We start from the raw sequence: 21643 nt of genomic DNA on the forward strand, positions 1-21643 counted from the left end.
ATATGGCATCCCAAATATTGCAACAGTACCATAAATGGTTGCTATTGGGATTTAAGTATGTATGTAGCATATTTTATTGAATGAGTCAGTTCCACTAGGGCCTACTTCTAAGGAAGACCCAAGGTGGTGTTCATACTGATTAGAGTAAATTTGGTCAGAGCAACAGAGAAATTGTCCTACAATTTTTGAGATGGAACTCTAGGCTGTTTCTTGTCAGCAGGATGGAAGGGAATCACTCCAAGATGGCATAACAGAGGTGTGTAGTTACTAATCAAGATGTTACTGTCTTGTCTTCTAATCCTACCATCTGTTGGTTTACACAATAATGTCCTGTTGAGAATGATAAATGCAGCAAGAACTATCAGAAGATTTGGCGTGTTTATATTCCATATGTCACTTCTCAAATCTCCTCTGGATGATAAAACTATGGAAAAAGACAAGGCATGTATAAACTCTGTCGAATGACAAACAGTGCTGAATTACAGAAAGAATTACAACAGTGATAACTCCATAAGGATGAGAGGATAAGATGGCAGCCCTGGATAGGAACAACCCAGCATTACTGCAAATGACAAATGCCTGGGTTCCAGATATGTTGGTGGGAAAGATACACCATATGGTGCAGGTAAGGATGACTGACAATGTATTCACTGCAGGCATGTGGCACAGGACTGTTTAGTAAAAGCAAGAACATTCAGTTAATCTTTAGCAGAAAAGTAACTTTTGCAGATATAATGCTTGAAAGTTTTTAGTTTACTGCATATTTTGTAGCTGAATTCTCTAAACATAAAATGTGTTCACAATAGAAAAATGTTATTGTAAATGACTTTAATATACAAACAAGGAGGTTTTCAATGCAATTTAGAACAGAAAAAATTCCCAACAGGACACTGTGAATTATTTGAGTCATGTTATGTAGTGTATGATATCAGAAGGACCAGCTACCAAATACTATACATGGAAAAAGAGGGATAGTGAAATATTCATATCAGTTTAAATTGTGTGTGTGTGTGTGTGTGTGTGTGTGTGTGTGTGTGTGTGTGTGTGTGTGTGTGTGTATGTGTGTGTTTTCACCATTCATTGACAGAATGCTCATAGCAAAGATGTTTGCGATTGGGACAAAGAGAACAATTACTACCATTAACAGCCGACTTCATTGTTAAATGACTCTTTATTTAGCCTTGGTTGCAATGCTGACATATAAATCTACAGATGCCTGACATGTCAACCATCTAGCAACTGCCTTGTTTGCACTCACTACTCCCTTGTGATCCTAGAATAGAAAGGTTAACAGAGATCTACTTAAACAACTCAAGGACATAAAAAAGCTCCTTTACATTTGACCTCAAAGACATGCTAAACCCACATGAATGAATCTGTATGAAGGATCCCTGAGGTACTTCGGTAACATATCAGTCCAATTAAACTCCTTTTACAGCATGATAGTAAGTTTTTATTTTTTGTGCTAGAAGGTACATGTTTTACAAGATGTCTGTTTACTGGTGCCATTGATAAGGAGTACATATTAGGATGCATGCTTAGGCTTAAAAAGGCACTTGTGGTCATTAGCCTAGTAAACATCTATGAACCTATATCACAGGTGTGTACTAAGGCACTGGGGCCTTTTTAATCCTAGCCATGCATCCTACATCTCTGACAAGTTCTGGTACACTTGGTGAATGTAAGCAGGGGTTTTGGAGATTAACCATTTACAGGCTGCTTGTGTCCATTAGAGACAAAGGTGACAAACCAGGGATACATTTCCTGTTCCCCACCCAACTGTCCACGTTACATATGAATTGGAAGGAACGCTGCTTCACATGGATGGTGAGCCTGTTCCAAAGAAGGGGTAGTCTCTGCAATACATACTGTAGCAGACAGAACACAGGAATAGGGCTTTGAAGTGGTTTGCATAGAACATATTACTTATGCCCTGTATTCTTTCAGTGAGGGACCTCTGTAGATGTTCCACTTATTGGATGTGCCTGTTTAGGTACATACCAAAGGGGGTACTATACTCAATGATAGGTTTGATGAATGCTGAATACAGTGGAACAATGGCATCCTTGGACCTACATGCCATACTTTGTTTATAAGTTGCACAATACAAAATGACTTCTTCTCTACAGTAGACACATGATGGTCAAAGGCTAGATTACTATCAAGGTGTGTGTCCCCAAGTCCCTCACTATTGGGTAAACTCTTAGGGGGTGTGTTGTCACTATGATAGTTACAAGGGTGTATGACTTCTCAAAGGATACTATTATGCATTTCTTGGCATTTAGTTTAAGTCCATGGCTCTAACACCAGTTATCTGTCCATTTCAACTCCTCATGCAGAACATTAGCATGGTGGTGGATTCTATGACTGATTCTGATTTGCAATTATCTGCAAATTTTATCAGCCAGAGGCCTTTGACAATGACTTTGACTTCAGAGAAGTAAATGATAAAAAAGGAGCGGTCCCAGGACCAGTCTCAGAGGAACTCTGCTGGTGACTGGTCTCTTTGTATAGGTGGACTCCCCAATTCTGTTTGTGAGTTATCCAGCTATCAACTGGGTTACATAAGGTTTTATACCTAACCTCTCCAGCTTGTCAGCAATGCCTGAGGGGGGTATTGTGTCACATGCCTTAGCCAGATAAAAGCAGGCAGCCATTTTACCCTGTTCCATTGCTTTGGTGACCTTCTCAAAGAAATCCACCATGTTGATTAGGCATGATCTGCAATTGAAGAAACCAAACTGTTCTGTGTCCAGTGTCTGGAGTTTTCCTATGTCATTGCTGATCATTTCCATCCTTCCATGGCTTTGCATATGTGACTAGTGAGACTTATGGGTCTGTAGTTACCAGGGTCTGTAGATGGCCTGCCTTTGTGCACAGGGATGATGGCTGCTGTTCTCCATTAGTAAATCATGAAGCCAGTTTGGAGGGTATGGCTAAATAGTGATTCCAGGTGGCCTGATAGGTCATGTTTCATGCCATTAAGAAAGCAGCCTGGGATATTGTCAAGGCTCATCGATGCAGTGCTCTTTGCCTTTGAGAGCATTGAGGACCTGTTCCCTAGTGAGAGTAGAGGGAGTTATATTTGGTGGTATTTCCTGAGGGAAGACTGTGAGGGAGACAACCAATAGGTTTGCTGTATCTTCTGGCCCAGTTAGGTGGCTCCATTAACAATGAGCTCTGCACACAACTGCCTTTGAGCCTGCAGCCATAGCGAAAGAATGCCTTTACCTGGAAGGCCAAATTTACCTCAGATTTGGCTTGGTACACTTTATTTGTCCTCTGAGTTGTTTGTTTAGTTTGATGTGAGTGCTTTTATCCTGTTGAGTTGTTGTTGTTGTTGTTGTTGTCTTTCGGCTTTTCCCGGTTAGGGGTCGCCACAGCGGAACTCCAGTCCGCTAATGATTGGCAGTAGATTTTCACGAACACCGAGGTGCCAGCTCGACATTCAACCTTCATCGAAGGCATGCCCATTTATGCATGTCTTTCGAACGCCCACCCAACCGCGGGGAGGACATGCAGACTCCACACAGAAGGCACTCCCCGCATTCTAGCCAAGAATCGAACGGGAGAATCTCTTGCTGTGAGGCAACAATGCTACCACTGCACCATATCCTGTTGAGTACACCTCCTAATTTGTACCATCATTTTCTTCCTTCTGTTGTTCCTTCTGTTATACAGTTGTGATTTCACCAGTCTAGCTAGTTTTCTGTACATTATTTCTAAGTTAGTTCTGTACTTATTCCTGGTAGGTACAGTTGCTTCTAAGCCTCTAAGCATCTATTAACGTGTGGGTTTCTGCAAACAGCTCTGTGTAGGCAGCAGTATTCTCAGGGTTTAGGGGAGCTTGAGATTTTGCCAGATTATCACTTAACAGTAGGAATTCAGTGCTAGAGTTGTTGCTAAACATTCCAGGGTTGACTGGAATTTTGGGCTTTATTTTTACTTCACAGGAGACATTTTTGTGGTCTGACCTTACCAGACAGGACATTACACAAGAGTTTGTGCAGTACTCTGCCATATTGGTGAGGACCACATCCTGTATGTGTGCACTTCTGGTCATTATATTGACAGTCTGATCCAGGGAGTTTGTGTTAATAAATTCCAGAAATTTCTGTGCCTGCACATTTGTTGTTGTATATGATTCTCAGGTAATAGTGGGACATGAATATGGTATTGGGTTGGATAGTGAGTATTTCTGGTAAGCTTAAATATGGTTTATGATTTTTCTGGGTCATAGAGAGAGGCCTATAGCTTGCAAGGAAGCGGTATGGCTTTGTGCCTGTGGTGTTTTGAATGTGGAGATGCTCAAATGCATTGCTCTGCTTGACCAGCCTTGAGGTACATTTATTTTTAAGGTAAATCAAAACACCTCTACCTTTAGTCCCTGTAGCTGGTCTAAATGTGTGCAAGCATTATAGCCTTACACTGCTGGTGTGCACTCCATGGCTTTAAACCATGTTTTAGTGATTGCACAGATGTCAACATTTTCTAGGGTGAGGAGATGTGGCTGTATGGGTTGATGTGGGTACTGTTTCTGAAACAGTGCATCTGGGGCTTCTGAGGGCATTTGTTATGTGTGGTTTATCTAGGGGGTCTTTTGGATTTAGGAAGGTTACAAAGTCTCAGCATAGGTGGGAATATGTGTCTGCTTCGCACTGTGCATGATGGGTGCAGTGTGTGTACTACTAACAATCTGACTGACATTAGGACTGCTTCTATGTGAGAGCTTTGCCTCCAGTGACATTGTGTAAATACACCTCTCACATATCTTATCAGTTTGCTTGAGAATTAGTTGGTTATCAGTAAACATGACACAATTTTACATTACCTCAGAATGTCCATAGGCACCAAGCAGGGAAAGTTTATGTCCATGATAATAGGCCCTTTTTATTGATTAGACGATTGTGGTAAGAATATAAGGTTTAGTCGGGTATTTCTTGTTTGTAATGGTGGGTGCAGTGCTTGTTGCTGCAAACTATTTGTCCAATGTGGAATTAGGTATTACTGAAATTTCAAGGGTACTTTTATAGGAAAAATGTCAACTCAAGGTGCCCATGTCTATACAAGGCACTGACAAACACTTGAGAGGAAACTACTTTGAGTATGAAGTATTTAGGGAGATATTCTGAAGTTAGGTTAGACAGTAGTGAATCAAGCAGTACTTACTGAAAAGAAAAAATAAAGAATTAGCTTTGTCAAAATGAGAACAGTGGGGACTCACCGAATTGGCTACGACTAGTACTGGTCTCATCACAGCTTCATGTTGCTGGGATACAATGCCCCTTTGCTTCCTCTCTCACCAGAAGCAAAACAGTAGCACAGATCCCAAGATGAAAAGCAGGATACAGACTCTTTGGTGATCAACAGTCTTGTCTCAGATGATGCACAGGGGTATGAAGGCTTGTTGTAGCCTTTTCCTGCTGGATGCCTTGAATAGCAACCAGACTGATTAAGTAGGTCTCACACAGACACTCACTGCCCAATCAGAGACAGTCAGAAATCAGTGGCTTCTGCTCCTTCTTTCACCAGGAGCAACACTGAAGTACAAATTCCAAACTGGCACCTATGAAGCATTTATCAGGCTTTCTGGTGATCAGCAGTCTCCAGGAAATAATGTAACTATGCTCCTTCTGTTCTTTCAACAGCAAAACAGAAGCACTAATCAAAGATGACTACTGAGATGCAGAATGTGGATTCTCCAATGACTGGTGGCCTTGAACCAAATGTTGCAAATTTTAAAGGTAAGGTGGAAAAAATGGGTTAATATCCTAAGAGTTGCAGTTTGCACTAAACAGTTAGCTATGAAGGGGGCAGGGTTAACTTTAGTAGTCTGACAGGACAGTCATTAATTTTAAAGAACAAGACAGATTGGATGGTGGTGGGCACTTAGTATTCTGGGAGGGCCAATAAAGTAAATAGCTGAAGGTGCAGTGACATCACAAAATGATACTGTTGTGCTTTCTGATAATAGTTAATGAAGGTGGACTGGGAAGGAATTATGTGGTCAAATTAAAATAAGGGGTGGGCAACTAGAGAGGTGGTGAGTTTAAAAACACATCAGTGCAAGGATGGGAGGGTGAAGAAAATTTAATTTATGTGTGACTCACAAGAGATACAGCACTGGTTTCTTTCAATTTGAATATGTTACAGAAAATGGAATACAATTAAACACAATGTAAAGAAAACATAGCACAATATATAAAACAGAAGAAAGCAATAAAGCAATATGAATTACAAAAAAAGCAATATAAGGGAAAGCAAACTAACCTTCCCCTCACAACAATCTATGGCAGAGTCTGAGACAGCTTTTCCAGTAAAGCTTTTAAATGTTTTATTTTACCCCTTACATACAAGGTATAGCCCCTTCCTCCTCCCTTGGTTCACAGGTAATTAACATTAAGTGAGGTGATTTAATTTCTATGTGATTACTATAGATGCAAGTCTAGCTTGTTTCCTAGTTTAAATGTACAATAGAAAACAGAATACAGTTTAAATACAGTGTACTGAAAATACAGCACAATATACAAAATAGAAGAAAGCAATAAAGCAATATGAATTACAAGAAAGCAATATAAGGAAAAACAAATTAACCTTTCCCGCACATCAGTATTGAGCTTTTGCAATACAGCTTTGAAATGTTTCATTTTATCCCTTGAATGCAAGGTAGAGTTCCAAGCTCCTTCATTTCAGAGGAAATTAATCTTAACCGACCTGTTCTAATATCTGTGTGAATCACAATAGATACAGCTCTGGTTTCTTTCCTACTATAAATATGTAAACTGAAAACAGAATACAATTAAAATACATTGTAATGAAAATACAGCACAATACACAAACTAGAAAAAAAAGCAATAAAGCAATACAAAATATAAGAAAGCAATATAAGAAAAAACAAACTAACCTTTCCCTCACAGCAGTAGTGAGCTTTTCCAGTAAAGCTTTGAAATGTTTCATTTTGCCCATTAAATCTAAGGTATAGTTCCTGGCTCCTCCCTCAGTTTACAGGGAATTAACCTTAACATACCTCTTCTAATTTCTGTGTAACTCACAAGAGATACAGCTCTGGTTTATTTACTACTTTATGCAACAGAAAACAGAATACAATTAAAACACAATATAATGAAAGTACAGCAAAATATACAACATAGAAGAAATCAGTAAAACAATACAAATTACGATAAAGCAATAAAAGGAAAAAAAACAACCTTTCTCTCACAGGAATCTATGGCAGAGTCTGAGTGAGCTTTTCCAGTAAAGCTTTGAAATGTTTTATTTTTACCCCTTAAACACAAGGTTTAGTTCCTACCACCTCCTTTAGTTCACAGCTAATTAACCTTAAGAGACCTCTTCTAATTTCTGTGTGACTCACAAGAGATATAACTCTAGTTTCTTTCTCACTGGATCAAACACATGGAAACATCTGTAAAATGCACCGCAGAACATCTAGAACCCCATGGCTTTTTCTGAAGATAGCATATCCCAGGACCCTGGCTTTTTCTAATTATTTTCCCTAGGATTACTGCTCTATTATCTTGATGGGATCCACTGTCATGTCATACATTTGGCACCATGCCTTATGGCCGACTTTGTAAGGGATAATACTATGGTTGATTTTTCTTCCCTATCACTCTTCAAGTGAGGACAAGCTCAAGAAGTTGACACCAATGGCAAATCCAAGGACATGGGTCTCAGATGTAATTCAGATTGTGATAGAGAGGGTGTTATATCACAGCATAAAGGCATTAAAATAATTTGCATATTGTGGCTTATCAGTCAAACAGCAATGGTCAGTCTATGATGTAGCCCTTAATCTTAACCAATTATTACAATTATTATTCCTGTTCCAAAGAAGGACAGGATCAAGGGGCAGTGCAGAAGTATTTTTTTAGTGACCATTTGGTACCAGAAGCCCTAAGATTGGTGAGATTCTAAAGAGATATTTGTGTTATATTACAAAAATGAAATATGCTATAACAACTGATTTGACTATAACTGAATAGATGAGCCTTACCTGAAGTATATGCAATGCTTAAGATGCAATAAGGCTTAAAATGCTAGCTTTAGGGTTACTAATGGGGGGGGGACTACAGTTAGGGTATTAAGTTAGGGCCCTAGGGTTGCTTATGTAATTTTGGGGGAACTAGAAAATAGTGGCATTTTAAGGTATGAGGCAGAGTTAATAAGAATGGCAAACTTGTTCAGTTTTGCAGAGGTTTTATTAGATTAGAATTAAAAAAATGAAGGACTAATGATTCAGTCTTATCTATAAATGACTAGGGAGAATATGGATACCCAAATGGTATGTGTGTCAACATCAGAACAGAACAAAACAATGGGGGTGGGATATGACACAGGTAGGGGATTACAAATGTGTCATTTGGGATATAGTGTGATGAGCCAGTTCTTTCATCTGCATGAGACCAAGCAAAGATGCCCCAGTCTAATGCCTAGAAGGCAGTCTCCCCCTAGTTACTTTTTCAGTATAGCATTTCAAAAGGCAGAATGCAGACTGGATATTAGTAGCAGAATGCTGACATCCTATCAATTTACAAGATTGAAATTATTTTTTTCTCCTTAAAAAGGGGGCATCAGAAGGAGTGATAATGTACTAGGCCTGTGGAACTTTCGGGCATAAAGAAATGTCAAGGTCTTACAGTGCAATGTGTTTTCTTTGTTACAAGAGTCAAGGCAGGGATTTGTACAGGTTTGGATACATTTTTATGCTGTAAAAAAGGCTTCTGTCTTTCTAGTTACCAATTCTTGGCTGTACTTCAAACAGCATTACACAGACTGGATCTAGGTAGCAAAATTCCTGTGCTACACGTACTTCACAAGTGTATGACTTACAAATACTCCATGCTTACAAATAATGACTGTTGCAAGTCAATGTGTCTATACTTCAATATGCATACAATGTTTTATGTTGGTTTGCTTGTAAACTAATAGTTCCTAAATATAAAACAATATTAGTAACAGCAAAAAATGTTCATGACCTAGGTTTTGGCTAAAAAAGGTCAGCCTGACTTGCCCACCTATTTTCTTATGGATTGTAAATAAGCAATAGCTGACATCATTCATTTAGCTGAGGGGCATCCACTTAAGGGCTAAAAGGTGGTCCTTGTAGAAAGCAACATAAAACCATCCTACTATTTATATAGCACTCACTAACCAGAAAAGATTAGCTGTTAAAGCTGATAAATTAACCTCTTTAAGATTCCAATAAGATAGCCTGCCTGTAAACCCTAAATTAAAATGGGAAAAGGTTAAAAACAATTTGGCTAAAACAAACATAACCAAATGCAATTCTATTAGAGAATCTAGTAATAACCCTTCTTCTTTTACTGAATCAGCTGAAGCCTTTAAAGGCTTTTCTCCTATCACTGCCTGCTGACCATATTTCAGGCAGACATCAAGGTTTTTTTCTTTTAGCCCTATCACCCCCTTCACATGTCAGTAGCATCCAAGGGTTGGCATGCATTGGGCCTTGCAATTGATGTCCAGATCTCCATTTACTACATATTTATGGCCCCACTCCTTTGTCGACAGCATTTTCACATTACCCTAGTCTCCAAAGGGGGTTCTAAAATGGAGCATGTGCTTGGACATACACTTCCATAACTCCCCCAAGAAAACGGAGAGCAGGCTTCTGTCTCATCATTCATATCCTTCTTCAAGCCACCTCCGACAGGTACCCAAACCAGATTTCCTGGGTAGCAGCCAGGGTTTTATTCCTCTGCATTAATGGATCTGACTTCCTTAAAGACTTCTTTAGTACTCTTACATCTGCAACCCAGCCACTGCCATAACCTGTCATCTCATCAAGTAATCTTTATCTTCCATTTGACTTTAATCCACTTTCTCATAAGAACTCATCAAATGGATGGCTATTTTTCTTTACTCCTTTCATCTTTTCCATTCCATATTTCTTGATAAAATAAATATTTATATCATTAATAATGTAACCTAAACTTGCAAATTCTCTGTATTTCTCTAAATAATCAGAAGCCATATTTTATGAATGAACGTATACTATTATCAAACCGATACCTAAAACCCCCTAAACCCACCATTTCTGAGCAGATCTGCTTCATAGCTATATTATCCCCTTTAAGTAAAATCTTTGAAAATATTCCCTATAAGCAAATTATACTGTCCCCGCAAGACAGAATTTCTGCTCCTAAGTAATGCAGCATTTGACCATGATATTCTCCGTTGTTTTGTTCCAGGCTACCAACACACTTTTTACTCATATACATAACCAGCTCTACAGTGGTGCTGTTTTTATAGAATTAAAACATCTTTGACTCTGTTAAACACCAGCTCCTCATCAAACGGTTATCACTCATAAAAGCCAACTATAGTGTTTATTTTTTTTACTTATATTTATTTATTTTATTAATGTTTTATTGATTAGGTTAATACCATAAGGTTTGTGATCTATTTTCAGAGGAGATGTAACTACAGGAAATTTGGCAAGGGGAATCAGGGATATTAATTTGCCTAATTCAGGTCTACATGGAATATTGAGCTATGTAGTGGTGTATATTTGCTTCTAGAAGCCTCGGAAGTGAAAATGTTAAGCACTGTTTATTTTCCTCAGTTTGAGATTCTTGTTTTAATCCTATAACTATTTATTTATTTAGTTATGTATTTATGTACACATTATAGCTACTGCAAAGAAGAAACATGCTTGGCCTTAAAGCTAAAATAATGTAGAATTTGTCAGATTTAAGGAACAGAAGGCAAACTATTGGTTGCTTAGACATTTACAACCAAATAAAGCAGTGTGCAGATTCCTCTTTCTTCTTTTCCTTTCAGCTTTTCTTGTTAGGGGTCACCACAGTGGAACAATGGTCCGCAGAATGATTGGCAGTGGAGTTTTACAGTGTCAGGTTGCCAGCCTGGCACCCAGTTTTCCACTGAAGACACACACATGCACACACTCACACCTATGGCCAATTTAGAGGGTCCAATCCACCTTCAGCATGTCTTTGGGATGTGGGAGGAAACCGGAGCAATGTGCAGATTCCTCTTTAATGATATTTAAGTATTAGCCAATACTACTGTACACATAGCCTAAGAAATATGCATGTATCAGAAATAAATGATATGTGAATAAAGCCTTTCCTGAAGTATAAATAAATCAGTGACTGTAATAAGCCCCAAAATAATACCTTTAGGGTTAATACCAGAAGCGCAAACAAGTAGGCAATAATGTCCAGCAGGCCAAACATCAGAGGGAAATAATTAGCCGCCCAGCAGAACTGGGCCCTCCCACCTCTGTAAGATCCATTATTTCCCTATAGTACTCACCCCAGGGGGCACTACTGCACTTAACAAATAACCCCTGTGTTTCTATATGCTATTTTCTATTGTACAGTCTTGTAATTCTAAAGGATTTTTTGTTTGCTTCTTTATTTTTTTCAGAAAAATTAGGCCCTTGCCTTACTTATTTCTAGTGGAATACTTCTAATATTATACTTTCAAAATAGATAGATAATCAGAGGACATGTGCATCTGATTGTAAATCTGCATGAGTGAGATTGTGTGTGTGTGTGTGTGTGTGTGTGTGTGTGTGTGTGTGTGTGTGTGTGTGTGTGTGTATGCTCGAGCATCTGTGTATGTGTGCCTGAGTGTCTCTGTGTGTCTGTTTCTGTGTGTCTGCATGGCTGAAAGTTGAAAAAACAATGAACAACTTACTTATTTGATAGCTGTCAGAACACCCGTCCATCCACCAGTTTAGTAATTTACAATAGCATTTGCATGGAGTAAACTAATAGTAGTTTAACATCTGTTTTTGACAGTTGCCAGATAAATAACTTCCAGGTCGTCCATAATTACGGCAACTTTTCTTTTTTAACAATGACCAACTTCTAGTGTTTATATTTTTGTAGCTGTAACAAGGAGTTCTTACTTCTTACTTTTGAATTAATTACATAAGGGTCAATAAAATGTATATAATTAATTATTTATGTTGAATGAATTTTAAACGACAGTGGAATTTACTTCCTGAAGAAGACGTTCGTGAAACTAGCTGGGGATTCATTTCCCCTAAATTACCATTTCATTTTTTATAATAATAAGGTGTTTTTTTGTTGTGAAAGTTGTAATCAAAGAATAACCATGGTCTTTATTTCTGTGCTAGCTATATTGATTATTTATTTGACAATTACAGCTTGATAAAACCTTTCCTTTCAAGAATAATGCAGATATTTTATTTTGATTAAGACAAAGTATTACAAGTTTGTAATGCAGGCAGATTTTTTCTACCAGATGCATAAAATTAAGATGATTTTGTCACGTAACTAAACAGACATCTCACTGCACTTTGTGCCTGTGTACCCTGGTAAGTGCATTCCATATCTGCCCCACCACTTGACTGAAGACAGCTAAACAAGGGTGTACCTGAACACAATGCATTGTCCCACATACTCGTGAATCTAATCCCTACTTTTTTCTGATTTGTTTGAGCCTGCCACAATCCCTGGTATGTTGCATAGCTTAGAATACACAAGCTTTATCTGTAGTGCCATCATATAATGAAAAGAGTTTTAGTTATGTTGTATCACTGCCATCTTATTACTGTTAAATTTTACTGTATGACGTTAATGTATTTCAGTGCTCTAGACTCATGACTGTATGCTGCAATGATCTTTGCAAAAAATTAATAAAATATAAATTAGAAAAAATAATGGCATGATGTCCATTATTGCCAAATGTGATGAAATTATAATTTATTTAATTACATCAGTCTCCAGAGTAAGAAGAAACTATAAAACATAGTTAAAAATAAATGTCTGTTCAGTATGTATTACTGATTCACTTATTGACTGACTGACTGATTGACTAACTCACTGACTAAATTTAAGGGCATTATCTAAATAATATAACAAAGAAAATCCAACAAATCACTCTTTAAGAACTAATTCATTTCCAGTAGAAAAAGACAAATCAACCTATGTTCTTGTTCATCCAGGAGAGATGCTTTCCAAAGCAAGGTGTACAATTCAGAAGTCCCAATGGAAGCATTTGGCAGTGGTTGAGTTAATGAGTACCATGTATCATATGACACATACCACAAATATCTGAATTAATTAAGGGAATGTTACAGTAATGTGTTTGATTTGGTTTTCTGCAACAGACTAAAGTAACAGACATACTTGCCAAAGCTCATCAGAAATCACAGACAGTGTATCCAAGAAGTCCTGCAGACTAGATACTGGTAATTCAGTCTTAATTTTAGCTAAGGAAGCACACACACACACACACACACACACACACACACACACACACACACACACACACACACACACACACACACACACACATGTTCACATTTCTATCTATAACATTCTTGAGAATTAAAGTTGCTTCTGCTACTTTTGGCCCTATTCCTTTTCCTAGAAACTACCGTAAACACATTACACATAAGGAATACTCAGCTTTAATTTAGAAACAATTTATTGTCTTGCTGGTAATTAGCAAAATGGTCAACAGATAAAAAGAATTGTGCATTCAAATAAAGGGATAGCTGAGGGTGGTTTGCTTTATTACTATTAAAGTTTACTTAGTTAACAAATGCCAAATAAATACATAAAAACATGCATACACACATACATAAAACCGTGAGTAAAATGCCTGGAGTACACCAAGGATTTCATGTCAAACAAAGGACTCTGCTGAAATAAGGGGACCTTTGCCATAAATGATAACTGTCAACACCACCACATATCACCTTACCGTTAGCAACTCAACATCACGTGAACTCAGCTTTCCTTCAATCTCTTCTATAAGATTGTTAATTGATGAACTCTTTTCTGAAAGCCTTCTTAAATTCTTATTGTGGATTTCTTGAATCTTTTCTTCTTCTTGATCAAGTTTCATAAGAAGAACTTTTTGCTCTTCATTCAGGAATTGATGTAGTTGTTCAAATTCACTGATAATCCTTCTCCTTTGGGTGTCCACATTGCTCTGGATATAAAATAAAAAGAAGACGGTAAACTATATGATGGTACATCTAAATAATTATAAAAAGTGGCTTATTGTAGGTCACAAAAATAGATACAAAATGTAGTATAAGGCAAGGATATACTTTTATTACCTTGCCTTTAAATTGTATTAGTAGAACCATTAGCATAATTAATAATATTCTTACCACACTATATTGTGGAGGGTCATACCACGAGTCTGCATCTGTCTTGTATGAAGACAATGTTCTTATAATTATCACCTAACCAAACCATACAGTCATATCACATATCTTCACAAAAATAAACACATTCACTAAATCCTCCAATCTGTGTCATAATACAAAGAAATCAGATGTATTGCTTACATAAATTGCAGTTTCATACAAGAATGAACCCTAAAATGTAATGGCAAATAGTCTTTTTCAGAATTTATTGATATTTTAGGAGTTAATCCCTGGGATTCACGAATGTCCGTTTTCTGTGTAGGAACAGTGTAGGAGCTCCTGCATGGAAAATGGCTGCCAAGCTATCTAGAAAAGTGCCATTTTCACGTGCATAAACGGCTCTACACCGTTCCTGCACAGAAAGCCATGCAGGATGGAAATCACCTCATCATTTCAAAATGAACTAGCACCTCACCTAAGTGTCATGTTTAATCATAGCCTCATCTCAGGATTCATGCCCATTGAGTGGTGCACAGCTACAGTTATCCCACTCCACAAGGGGGGATCCAACTTGGATCCCAGGAACTACCACTCCATCAGTCTGACGAGCCTGATCTGCAAGGCCAAGGAATTAATTATCATGGAACTTATAAACGAAGACATTGGCAACCTTCAAACGCTGGACCCCATGCAGTTTGGGGTCATGAAGGGCCGATCTTGTCTCCTGAACCTGACTGACTTCTTCAAATCAGTCTCCAGAGCCGTGGACAAGGGTAAAGTGGTCCACACAGCCTATCTGGACCTCACCAAGGCCTTTGACACCATCCCCCCACTCTGGAATCATAGATAAACTTACTAAGCTGGGCATTAATCCCTACATCACTCGATGGGTTACCAACTGGCTTACTGTCAGAACCCACATTGTAAAAGTAGCCGACTCCAAATCCAGCTCCAGACAAGTGACAAGTGGAGTACACTGGACCCCATGCAGTTTGGGTTCATGAAGGGCCGATCTTGTCTCCTGAACCTGACTGACTTCTTCAAATCAGTCTCCAGAGCCGTGGACAAGGGTAAAGTGGTCCACACAGCCTATCTGGACCTCGCCAAGGCCTTTGACACCATCCCCCACTCTGGAATCATAGATAAACTTACTAAGCTTGGCATTAATCCCTACATCACTCAATGGGTTACCAACTGGCTTACTGTCAGAACCCACACTGTAAAAGTAGCCGACTCCAAATCCAGCTCCAGACAAGTGACAAGTGGAGTACCTTAGGGTTCAGTCCTGGGACTGCTCTTGTTTGGCACCTACTTCTCTGAAGTATAGGCCAAGACTAAGGGACTCTGGCTAACAAAGCTCGCAGATGACTGCAAACTGGGAGCCATTATTGAATCCCCAAATGCTGTGGATATTCTACAAAAGGGCCTTACAGAAACAGATGCTTGGTGCTAGAGCCATGAGCTCAAGCTCAATGCCAAGAAATGTATAGTTATTCCCTTTGGGAAAAAACATGTACCCATGAATTACCACATAGGTGGTAGTACACTAAACACCGAAACTGTAATAAGAGACTTAGGGACACAGGGGGACAGTGGTCTCACCTTCGATAACCACATCACCACAACAGTCAGGAAATCCTTCTATGTGACAAACTTCATCACTAAGAGCTTTTCATCCAGAAAAAAGAAGGTCATTGTCCCACTGTACTCATCCCTCATTAGACCCATTACAGAATACAATGCCCTGTTTGGTATGTAAGTCTCAAGACATCTGCAACAACTGGAAAGGCTGCAGAAATACCTCACTAAAAGAATCACAGGCCTAAAGCAGATGCCCTATGCTGATCGTCTAAAAAAGCTCCACCTATACTCAGTAGAATATCGTCTACTCAGAGGCGATCTCTTTTTAACATACAAGGCCATGTCAAACCCAGTGCTGTTGGACATGCTACATTTAAAGAAATCCCAATCCCTCAGAGACACACACTCCAGAGATCTAAATCTTGTCATCACAATGAACAAAACATGCTGGAGGGATAGGTTCCTGACCCAGAGACTCCCCAGACTCTGGAATAGACTGTCCATACATGTCAAGCAGAGCGTCTCTTTGGCCTTCTTCAAAAGGAACCTTGATGACTGGATGGGAGATAGGAAATTCACCCTGGGGATCACGTCAGTTGCCCTGCTAGACAGGGGTCCAGGGAAGTAAATAATAACCAGGGAATTGTTATGGCTAGGCTTGTATAGGCCCTAGGGCCAATAGCCTAGTACCAACCTATGAACCTATGAACCTATTTGCCGGTAAAAAACATGCAAATGAGGTGATTCTGCGATCCACAAAGCTAGCTGGACTACGTGCAGGAACAGTTTCAGAGCAGAAATGTATTCAGTTAGTAACTGAATACATTCCTGCATCTGAGCAAATGGAGGTAGGACAGCTTGTGGAAAGCATGTATTACAATCCAACACCCATGCCAATGGCAGTAATAAATGTTTCATTTTTTTTAATAATGAAACTTTTTTTTGGCTGATCACAGCCGTTTAAGCTTAGGGCGGTGGAGCGCAAACGGGATAGTGCCGAAAATAAAAAAAAATGAGATAAATCAATTTTAAGATAATTCTGCATTTTGCATTATAATCAATGGCATGCAGAATGTAAACAATACCAGGGAGCACTGGTTGTCAAGGGGAAAGGGTCCGTCTAAGTGCAGAAACTAAGTACTAACACACTGGGGTATGCAAATGAGGAGAGTTATACTGAATCACAGATTTCCTCAAAGTGTCAGCTTGTACCTAACCATGTAGGTGCAGCAATACAACAGTGCAAGTATAAGACCTGAATGACTTCATAAGGGGGTGTGTCATGCTTGCTGTAAGCTCATTGGAGCTCTGTGGCCCATGTTTGCCCTTAGCTAAGCACAGCTAAGGAAGGGGGTGTGTCTAAGGCTGTATTGTCTTATACCATGAAATGCAGTGCATCCAGGGAGGGCCATTTCTCCCTAAAGGTGCTTACATTAGCTAAACGGGTGTGCGTGGCGCACAGCGGGCCTAAAAGAGAAAAAAAGAAAGAAAAAAAAACACAGGAAATAGCAAAACTGTCTACATTTGAGCACCGGGTATGAGCGGCGTGCCTCTGGGTTTGAATAAAGAGGAAGTGGAAAGGGGAAACAGTAGTAGGAAGGCAATCAAGGAGAACTAGCATAGCTGGCAGGTGGAATGTATCAATCAGCCAATTACATATGCAGCAGCCCAGCACACTAATATAAACTATGCAAACACCCTAAAGACTGTTTTTTCCCACAAACTCTACACCACCAGTGTACACAGATGGGGATTTTTAACTGGCAAAAATAACTAAATATGTTAGAGGCTGCTGCTGCTTTACTTCATCAATATATGGTAGAGACTGAGGGTGGTGAGGAGGAGAATGCTGACAACCGACCCACAGTGAGGAGGAGGCGAAGAGTGTACAGACCCAGGGTAACCTACCAGGCCTACATGAGCTGGAGGTAGTAGAGCACTACAGGGTGGACAGGGACATTCTACAGCAAATCGTTGAACTGTGCCAGCCATGCATTAGACACAGAACTGATAGAGGGGAACCCATCTCAGTGGATACCAAGGTATGTCTAGGCTTAATAATATTAGCCACAGGTACCTTCCAAAGACCAACTGTGAATATCATGGGGGTTTCACAAGCATCAGCATTCAGGGTACTCCACCAGTTCCTGGATGCCATGATACAACATGCCAATGAGCACATATATTTCCCTACCGCCCGTGAGACATTGGCCATATGTATGCATCTCTTCCACCATATAGCAGAATACCCTGAGGTAATTGGTACTATAGACTGCATGCACATCCACATCAAAGCACCACCCATTGAGGGTCAGCATTTACATAAACCCCAAGGGCTTCCCCTCCATCAACTGCCAGGTAGTGTGCAATGCCCAGGGCATTATCATGAATGTGTCTGCTGGCAGCCCTGGAAGCTATCATGACTCCCACATCTGGCATTGTTCACAGCTGTATCAGGCATTTGCCAGGGGCAACATCCCATATGGCCATCTAGGGGGGGGATGTTGGCTATGCACTGGAGCCGTGGCTGATGACACCCATCAGAAATGCACACACACCCGAACAAGAACACCATAATGAGGCACACGCACAAACCAGGATCATTATAGAGCATGTGTTTGGGATGCTCAAGTCACGGTTCCACTGCCTTGACATATCTGGTGGAGCCTTGCAGTACTCTCCAGCTACATGTACACAAATGTTCATAGTATGTCCCATGCTACACAATATGATCCTGCGGAAACAGCTTTAGGAGGAACAGCATGGAGCAGGGCCGCACAGCCCCCCACCACTGCCAAGGCCAGCACAGGCACAAAGGGACTCAGAGGAGGAACATCCTGATGCTGCCCCTGTAGGCAGAAGGAGGCATGAACAGTATGCCCAGACCTTGGCAAAGAGGCAACGCCTAGCACACAAACTGACACTGTAGGGACCCAGGGACTGATACCTCTCTCCGACTTGCACATACAGTAAAAGGGATGCCAAACATGACACTACCTGAGCGTCACCATATACAGGCAGTGTACTATGTGCATCCAACATAGTCATCCCTCCAGCACTGTCCTCAGTACTGGCCCAGCAGCAAGGTAAGTCACTCTTCCTATCAATTACTGAATGGAGTAGTATGTTCTCATACCTTTATATATGATATGGATGCAAGCATGCAAGGGAACTGGGTGGCTGAATGGGATAGCAGCAGACAGCTATATGGGACAGCAGGAAATTCATAACAAATACTGGTGTCACCATACTGGGCAGCACTACACAAGGTGACAACCCCCACTGCAGTACATGTGATGGCCCAAAGAACTGTGGATGTCAGTAGGTCACACACATACAAGGCCATGTCAAACCCAGAGCTGTTGGACATGCTACACTTAAAGAAATCTCAATCCCACACAGATTCTCAGAGCCACACACTCCAGGGATCTAAATCTTGGCATCACAATGAGAAAAACATGCTGGAGAGATAGGTTTCTGACCCAGAGACTCCCCAGACTCTGGAATAGACTGTCCATACATGTCAAGCAGAGCGCCTCTTTGTCCCTCTTCAAAGGGAACCTTGATGATTGGATGGGAGAAAGGAAATTCACCGCGGGGATCACGTCAGTCACCCTGCTAGACAGGGGTCCAGGAAAGTAAATACTGTGGGAAGAAATAGCCAGGGAATTGTTATGGGTAGGCTTGTATAGGCCCTAGGGCTGATAGCCTAGTACCAACCTATGAACCTATGAACACATGAATGTCAATGAGGGTCACATATCCTCCACCAGCCTCACCCAGCAGGACAGGTGTAAATGACCATGAAGAAAGTTTGGGCTAAGGCCCCCAAATGATGGCAATGATGAACACCCCCCCCCACCAGACCTACACAGACATACTACAAAAGGTCTGGCAGTTGAATTCCAGTTCTGAGGGGTAAGAAGTCTGAAACTGAAATATATGCCATTAAGATCTAACATGTGTACTCTACTGATATGTCTCCTGTCTGCATGATAGGTCACAATTCAATATGAAATGGAAGCCAACAGAGTAATAAAAATACCAGTACAGTCATATCAAATGTTAAAGTCTGCAGGTGTGCACCCCCCACAATCCCATGTAGAAATGCAGTAACACATGGCCTGCAGCAGTCTCAAATGGCCTACAGTCCTCTGACAAAGGCCCATGCCTCACCCTTCGTGCCAATGTATGGAATATCAGGGGGTCCCAACTGACAAACTAAACGTAAACAGAAAACAAATGCAAGGTAATGTTGACAAATGCCAGTAGCAATCCTCTCCATGTCCTGCCACAAGAACTGTAGATCAGGCTATAAATACTACTGTGATAAAGGCCAACTATAAGGATACCTCTGAGATATTGCTTACATAATGTTAGGTGGTGTAGAGAATAACAGGGGGGGGGGTGTAAAAGCATGGATGTCATGGACTGTGTGAAGTCTGAAACTCCATTGTCTGCCCATACTACTCCCGACTGCAAACCCATGAATGAATAGCCACAAAACTGCTTGCAAACCACAATGTGAAGGTAAACTGACCAGATATATGAGTCAAGCCTCTGGATAACCTGGGTGTAGCTGTACAGCTGAGAGGTATGGCCCCAGCAGGATATGGCCATTCCTTGAAGTTTAGAAAAGCACAAGGAGGTGTGAACTTCAGCCAGCATACTAACAAGGTGCTGCCCCATTTACACAGAACCAGCAGTCTATTGTCTGTAGCTACCCCTCCGCAATGGCAGGTGTGTGCCAGAATGTGTAGTCTATATGCCTCAGAATATTGATCTCAGCTACATTCATCTTGTATTTCACAGTAAATAACTGTGATCAAAGAATGATAACTATCAGTATAACTGTCAGTAGTTGATGAGATGACACATCCCAGTGTAAAACAGTACATATGTCAGAATATCTATGCTACAACCGAACATGTCACAGAAGCAGCACAGATAGCAATAGTTACAGTATCCCCTGTATGATAAGCCCGTTGTGTCTCCATATTGGCAACTTATCTACAGATATCCTGCAGAAACAGTTTGCTAAGTGTAGCTGTAGCACGCAAAACCCTGAACTGGAGTCCAACCCTCTCTAGAATGGATGCACACACTCAATATAGAAGGTCATACTGGGCATGCTCCTACACTTCGAGAAATGAAGCCCATGTCTCACAACACAGTGGACTACAGCTATCGGTTATTCGCAGCGGTCTGTGCACACACACCAAATTGTACACCATTGATACTTCACACGCACACCCATTGGATAGGAATACACACACATATCGAAGGCCAATATAATATAATATGTCAAACATACACACACACAGATGTGGGGAAGAGAAAGACAGACAGTGACAGAGAGAATCCTATTATGAGGCCTTTCCCACCCACTACACATCCCATTGGCCTATATCACATGATGTGCTGATGTCATTCACTGTATAAATACCTTTGGTTATCCCTCAGCTCATAGTGTCAGTGGTGCTTGTGATAACTGTGTAACACTGCAGTACAAATAGGTATCTATGTAGCAGTTGTAATCTCAGTCCTGTCAAATGTAAAGTTGTGTTTGAGTGTGTGTGTGTGTTTCTAGATGAATGTGGTTGAGGCCATTCACACTCACTAAATCTCCCGTACCCCTCCTTCACACTGCTGCTGATGCCACTCACCTGCAAAAGATACCTTTGGACAGCTCCCCAGCATATAACCTCCATGGTGCTGCGATAACTGTGTAATACTATAGTGTAGCAAACTAGTTAGGTAGGAATTCCAATCATGATCCTAGCATCTGTGTGAGTGTTTGTGTGAGAGAGTGTGTGTATCCTTGTAGAGACCTGATTTTGTGGCCATTCACACTTACAACACTTCCCCCTCCTGTAGCACTACTGCTGATGTGACTCACCTTCAAAGATGCCTTTGGTCAGTTCT

At 40.4% G+C, this 21643-nt stretch overlaps 1 protein-coding gene across 1 annotated transcript in view; it reads right to left on the reverse strand.

The window, feature by feature from the left end:
• The window catches only part of LOC122797117 (E3 ubiquitin-protein ligase TRIM39-like), a 164150-nt gene that overhangs the window by 110260 nt on the left and 32247 nt on the right, over positions 1 to 21643 (reverse strand). Inside the window, exons 2-3 of the mRNA XM_044065913.1 lie at positions 17151 to 17185; positions 13744 to 13974 (exon numbers count right to left, since the gene is read on the reverse strand). Of these exons, the coding sequence (XP_043921848.1) occupies positions 13744 to 13974; positions 17151 to 17185 (266 nt within the window). The remainder of the gene's footprint in view (positions 1 to 13743; positions 13975 to 17150; positions 17186 to 21643) is intronic.

This window comes from Protopterus annectens, chromosome 3.part0 (assembly GCF_019279795.1).
Source record: "Protopterus annectens isolate FY-2018-M chromosome 3.part0, PAN1.0, whole genome shotgun sequence".
NCBI classification, from domain to species: Eukaryota; Metazoa; Chordata; order Ceratodontiformes; family Protopteridae; genus Protopterus; species Protopterus annectens.